The sequence below is a fragment of the Rhincodon typus genome, chromosome 23 (genome assembly GCF_021869965.1).
Source record: "Rhincodon typus isolate 14 chromosome 23, sRhiTyp1.1, whole genome shotgun sequence".
NCBI classification, from domain to species: Eukaryota; Metazoa; Chordata; class Chondrichthyes; order Orectolobiformes; family Rhincodontidae; genus Rhincodon; species Rhincodon typus.
The window spans coordinates 45,804,916-45,811,959 of record NC_063354.1 but is presented as its reverse complement, the minus strand read 5'-3'; the positions used below and the strand labels follow the sequence as shown (position 1 = coordinate 45,811,959).

The 7,044-nt window shown below is 38.4% G+C and overlaps 1 protein-coding gene across 1 annotated transcript in view; it reads right to left on the bottom strand.

Moving 5' to 3' along the window:
• recql5 (RecQ helicase-like 5) overlaps nucleotides 1–7,044 on the bottom strand; it is a 90,317-nt gene that overhangs the window by 19,520 nt on the left and 63,753 nt on the right. Inside the window, exon 10 of the mRNA XM_048611153.1 lies at nucleotides 3,228–3,286. Within this exon, the coding sequence (XP_048467110.1) occupies nucleotides 3,228–3,286 (59 nt within the window). The remainder of the gene's footprint in view (nucleotides 1–3,227; nucleotides 3,287–7,044) is intronic.

The following is a 7,044-nucleotide window of genomic DNA, read 5'->3' as shown; positions in this document are numbered from 1 at the left end:
TTTTCTGAAGAAGGGTCCAGACCCGAAACGTCAGCTTTCCTGCTTCTCTGATGCTGCTTGGCCTGCTGTGTTCATCCAGCTCTACACCTTGTTATCCCTGATGTGGGTATCCTTGTTATCCAGATGTTCCAGAGATGAATGTAGTTCCAGGAAGATAGCGTCTGTCATGGGCCTGTTGCAATGGTAGGTGAATTGCGAGGGATCAAGGCAGGCTGGGAGGCTAGAGTTGATATAAGCCATGATTAACCTCTGGAAGCACTTCATAATTATGGCGGTCAGAGCCACCAGGCAGTCGCTATTGAGGCACGTGGCATGGGTTTTCTTTGGTACTAGGATAACGTCAGACTTCTTGAAGCAGGTAGTGACTTCAGATCGTGGTAAGAAGAGGTTAAAGATGTCAGCGAATACTCCCACCAGTTGGCATGCGCCTGATCTGTGTGCATGACAAGGTACTTGATCTGGGCCTGTCGTTTTCCATGGGTTCACTCTCAAAAAGTCCAACTGACATGTGCGGTGGTGTCTGAGGGAGCAGGTGCATCTGAGGCTGTCAGGGCAGCTGTTGTCAGCTTCCTTACTATCAGTTAACTTACTATTTGCCATGAATAATATCTGGAAGCATCTGTTCTACATGGTTCACTTCAATACTGTCTTTAACAGCTGAGCCCCATGGATCAACAATTTCACTCCTTCTTTCATTGTTTTGCGTGATGTTGGCAACTTTACAACTGATGTGAGCCAAATTGTGACAAGCAAATAACAAAAAAAGTTTCACTGATCTGAACATTTAACCTTTGCAAAGAGCCTTGGTAGTGCTACTATGTCAATAACCAATGACAGCATCTTTTTCCCAATTATGCCTTAACTAATTACAGCACCTTCCAAAGCTGCAAGCACCTGTAAGGTCAAGGGCAGCCTTTGTATAGAATTAGAGTTGATTTAAAGTGTGCCTTAGGGGTTCCGTAATTGTTGGCGATCTAACTAATTTGCTTATTGACAGTGTAGGTTACCTATTGTGAAATGACTTAACTGGATGTAAGATATTGTCGTCTCCGGTAATCTTGGGGAAGCTAGAGGCTCTTGAAGCTGAAATCGTGCAGAAAAAGCGGAGCAACTTAAATGGTCTGCAACTTTCTGCCAGTTTTAATGTTTCGATGTGTCCAAAGAGTGACCTACTCAGCCAATTAATTTTAAAAGGATATAGGAAAAAGAAAAATTAATAGCATTTAGAGGTGAATTAAAGTCTTCAGAAATAAAAACAAAGTCAAAGTACAGTCAAAAATAAGCAAAGCAGATAGCAGCTGAGGAAGGACATGTTTCAAAAAAAAAAGTAGAAAAATGAAGTGCAACGTTCACAATTTAGAAAAAAGACATTCTTGAATGTAAATTGAAACATGAAAACAAAGAATCAACAGCTGTTTCTGGAATGGAATCAAACAAAACTCAACACAGTGCAAGGAAGAAAAGCAGACTGAAATCAAAGAAATTTTTGAACTGAATAGAGAGAATTTCTTGGATGAATTTCAACATAACCTTAAAATTGTGAATTTTAAGAGGCTTTTACTAATAAAGAAAATGAAGTTGCAGTGTGGCTAACTGATGATGATCATACCCGCAAAACCAGAAGGTGAAAATGAGCAACCGACAGAACTCCTGGCTACCTTGCAGGATAAATAACAACATATTCTAGGACTGTGCAGCTACACTGTGCCACATTTACACAGGGAGTGATGTGGGTGTTTATGGTCATGCAAGATCTACTTCCCAGTATTTTAAACAGAAATATGTCTTTTAATTTAAAACATCATTTTCCTATTAATTCATACTTAATTTATGTTAATTATATTTTGTGTTAAAACCAAAGTTAAGAAAAAGTGAAATAATAGCGTAAGAAAAAGCAGGAATAGAACATTTGGCCACTCACGCCTGTTCCACCAACAAATAATATCATGGCTAATCAGATAATTTCCTTCAACTCCATTTTCACCTGTCTCCAATAACCTTTGACTCACTTGTCAAAACCCATTCTCAGTCTTGAATATATTCCATGACCAAGTCTTCACAGCTTACTGGAAAAGAGAATTCCACACACTAACAACCCTCAAAGAAGTTCTCCTCTTCTCCATCTTAAATGGTAGACTCCTTTTAAAACTCAGCCTCTTAGTCTAAATTCCTTGAGTGAAAACATTCTCTCTGCACTCATCAAGCCACCTCAAAATCTTATATCTCAATACAATATTCCATTATTTTGTAAAGCAATATATTTTATAAAATAATTCAACCTCCCTTCTTTCTAAATTTCCACAATTATAGGTCCACCTCATAGGCAAAACTCATCATCCCAACAATCTGCCTAATGAATCTTCGCTGAACTGTTTCCAATACAAGTAAATCCTTTTTTTAATATGACCTAAGCTCTTCACACTGCCGTAGATGTGGTTTAACCAATGCCCTGTACAGCTGAAGCAGGACTTTCCTACTTACATATTCTATCCCTTACAATGAAAGCCAACAGTTCATCTGTCTTCCTAATTACATGCTGTACCTGCTTATTGACTTTATATGATACAAGGACACCCAATTATTTCTGTTCTGCAGTGTCCTACAGTTTCTCTCCATTTAAATAATATTCTGCTTTCCTGTTCTCCCCACTAAAGTGGACCTCCTTGGTTTTCCCCAAAATCTATTTTACCAAAGTTTTTGCCCAATGATTGAAGTTTTCCTTCTTTTTGCAGACACTTTGCATTCTCCTCACAACTTGCTTTTTCTTGCTTTCCTACCTATCGTACTGTCCGCAAATTTGGCATCAATCCTGTTGGTAATCTCTTCTTTTGGGTTCTTTGGTAATTTTGGTTATTTGATGGGGACCATAACGTTTGTGGTAATCCATCTGCAAACCAGTTTGTGCAGACAGTGTCAAGAATGTATTGGTTAGGCAATGTCACTTAAGTATCACCCAAAGGGTTTCTCCAGTTATGCAACTACAAATATGTATACTGTATGAGAAATGTAAAGATTTAAACTCTATCAGAGTTCACACTGCACCATACACTGCTTCCAATTTGCTGATTTAAATAGTTGATAAACAAACTCACACAGTACATCCCTAGATTTTTATACAGTGGTACAAAACTTAAATCAATATTATTCATTAATGTATAATAGTTCAAATACCATTTCAATCCAAAATACTCCTTAAAGAGGATATTTACTGTAATGCTACTCAGTACCTTGACAGACAACTTGGGTATTTTCCGATTAGCTGCATCTCGGAGGGGACAGTCAGGATCTTAAAATACAAACACACATGATGTAACATTAATTTTCAAATTTACCAGGCCTTCAAGAAGACAAAGTACTGAGCTCTCAAAGTACCATTGACTTTGGAGTTTAGCACAGGAGTAGCAGATTCAGCTATTGTGTTTGTACCAGCTCTGTGAAAAAGATATCCATTTATTCTCCTCCCTCATCAATTTCCTATCAACTTTGAGAACCTCTGACCATGTTTCCACAAAAAACACGATTTGAAAAAGAGTTATGGCCTTAAAGAATAGCGCATCCATTTAAATGAGGTGATAGGCAGTTTTGTGGCTAATTTGAAGTTGGGTAAATTGATAAGTAATGTACATCCTGGGCAGCTAATAAGCCTCCCCTTCCCCACTCTAAGCAGTCAGAGATAAAATATAGTAACAGATGTACACAGCAATGGTTTTTATTGCAGGAAGACTGCATAAGTATTTAGGCTTGAACAGAAAGCCGCGAGAATTTTCACAAGACCTGGACGTTTAAAAAAAAAGCATGAAGTCAGTGGGAAGCATAACATATTCTTTGTTTACTAAGCTATGCAACAATAAACTATATAGATTAAATAAGTATTTTCTATCATTCTACCCTTCCATATTTTCAGCAAAGTCAAATTTATCACCCTCTCCCATGCCTAAATCTAGTCATCCATCTCAACATCCCAGTGAGTTTTGACATTTCTCCAAAAGCGGGCAGGTGGACAGTTTGATAAACAGTGGGCACTGGTTGATGGTGACTGGCAAAGGAAGGAATCGCGACTTGAGATAAGACTTTTTTTTCCCCTTTATACATCAAGTATAAGTAGGTATTTGGGAAGAGTTTGAATATTTCAGATCAAGCAGGTCGGGAATAACAGAACTAGTGGGGTGGGGGAAAATTGGGAAAGGAAAAGAAAGTGAAAGGTAAAGGAAATCAGCACTCATAACAATTATACTAAATTATCTTCCATTATTACACCAATTCATTTATCATTAAAGTACATAAAATTGTCCGTACAGCACTATGGGAGTTCATGCTTTCACAAAAGACATAAGTTTTTGTATTCTCCCAAACAACATTCAAATTTTCCAGTCACAATTTGTCCATTACATATCCATACTGCTGCTGTTCGTTAACCAAGATTTTCCCTATGACCATTCATTTTGTCCAGTGTTATGAACTGCTGTTAGAATTGTTATCATCCCAGATGATGGTAAGATGGTCAAGAGTGAAACCTGGCTTGACGGACCATAAGATTTATTTTTGCAATTTGGTTACCATGGTGGTCAGTCACTGAACATATTCACAAGAGGCTGCCAATATACTGTGAACAAAAGAACACAAGTTTATTACACAAATGGAAAAGGAAAAAATGCCATATAGATGATTTGGAAAGTCCAATCACAAACAGCAAAAATAAAGATTCAACCCTTATTCCCAGCAATATCCTTAAGAGGCACTCAGTCCCTGTGAAATATCACTCCTATCTTGACTCAATCTCGTACTCAACTGACAAGGTTGTAAACATTCTTTTCAGCAACTTTCTCCACAATCACCAGATATGAGCCTTTTTATCTTTCTCTGAGATACACAGACAGGCTAATTCACTTTTCTCAACTATCTTGTTAAATAGCCCTTCTGCAATATGGATCTTATCTTCTGAACCGAACCTAATTCTGGCCTCTCCCCATCTGGGTTGTAAAAGCCTAACATAGTAAATAATTCAGAAGTTACCTTCATGGGTAGCTTGTCAAGTCATTTAGCTTAAGTCACAATTTCTTGAGAATGCAATATTGACCCTCTGCTAAAATAAAGAGCTTCTAACCCTTCTTAAAAAAATCATTTTCACAGACTGAAAATGTCATTTACCTCAACTTTATAACCCAAATTATAATAACATATGATATAGACTGTCAGTCTGACCTCAGCAGTGGAAAACTTACTGGAATCTATATTGAGATGGGATTAACTGTTACTTGGAGAGACATGGGTTAATCAGAGATAGCCTGGTTTTTTCAAGAGAAGGTTGTGTCTTACTGACTAAATTGAATTTTTTGTGGAAGTGACAAGGAAGATTGACAAGGTAGATTTTGTGAATGGTAAGCGGTTTTCAATGGTGTTCCACAGGGCTCAGATAGAGGTCTCTTGCTATTTGTGGTATGCATAAATGATTTAGACTTTTATACAGGTGGTATGATTGGGAAATTGATAGATGAAACAAAAATTGATCATGTAGTTACTATGGAAGGAGATGGCTGTTGACTGCAGGAAGATATCAGTGGTTTGGTCGCCTGGGTGGAAAAATGGCAAATGGGAATTCAATCCAAAGAATTGCACGATTATGCATTTGTGGAGAACAAACAAAACAAGTCAATCAATCATAGATATGAGAGGTTATTGAGTTGAGGAAGTGACAGAATTTGAAGTGCATACTTACAGGTCCCTTAAAATTGCAGGGCAGGTAGGTAAGTAGTGAAGAAAGTAAATAAGATGCTTTCCTTCATTGGCCAATGTATTGAATATGAGAACAAGGTTGTAACGCTGGAACTATATAAGACACTGGGTAGGCCACAGCCAGGGTTTTGTGCATGGTCCTACTCACCACGTTACAGGAAAGACATAACTGTTCTAGAGAGAGTATGAAAATGTCTCAGAGCTTGAAAATTGCAGCTATGATGAAAGATTGGATAGTCTGAGGTCGTTTTCCTTAGAACACAGGAGGCTGAGAGATGACTTTATTGAGGTGTACAAAAAAAAATGTAAGGATAATTTTTATCTCAAATGGCTGGACATGCTGTGTGATGCCAAAAGTGCAGGTTTAATTCCTGTACTGGCTGAGGTTACCATAAAGATCTCTCCTTCTCAACTTTTCCCCTTGCTTAAGACATGTTGACCCTCAGATTAAAGGTACTAAGTTGGGGGAGGGCAAATTACATCAGTATTAGGCAGGAGCTAGGTAATGTTTATTGGGCAAGTCCACATTTGACATGTGGGAATTGTTTGATGACCTGCTGATGAGAGTTCAAGACTGGATGTTCCAGTAAGGAGAAGGGACAAGATTGCAAGGTGAGGGACCCTTGGATAACGAGGGAGGCTATGAATTTAGTCAAAACGAAAAAAGAAGAATACGTAAGGTTTAGGAAGCTAAAATCGGACAGGGCCCATGAGGAATATAAAAAAAGCAGGAAAGAACTCAAGCAGGGAATTAGGAGAGCAAGAAGGGGCCATGAAATTACCTTGGCCAGTTGGGTTAAAGAGAATCCCAATGCATTCTATACATAGATTTAAAAACAAGAAGATAATTAGGGAGAAGGTAGAACCACTGAAGGATAAAGGAGGGAACTTGTGCTTGGAGGCAGAGGATGTGGGTGAAAATCTAAATGAATACTTTGCATCAGTACTCACCCAGAAGAAAGATACAGTGGAAAGAGAGATTTGTGCGGAGCATGCTAATATGCTAGGACATTTTGACATCAAGAAAGAAGTGATGTTGGGTCTCTTAAAAACCATTAAGGTGGATAAGTCCCCAGGCCCGGAAGGTATCTACCCCAGGTTCTTGAGAGAGGCAAAAGAGGAGATTGCTGGGACCTTGACCAAGATCTTTGTATCCTGATTAGCTACTAGAGAGGTCCCGGAGAATTAAATGAATAGCTAATGTTATTCCTCTTTTCAAGAAGGGAAATAGGGATAATCGAGGAAACTGTAGACCAGTGAGTCTCACATTGGTGTTTGGGAAGCTATTGGAGAGAATTCTTAGGGATAGGA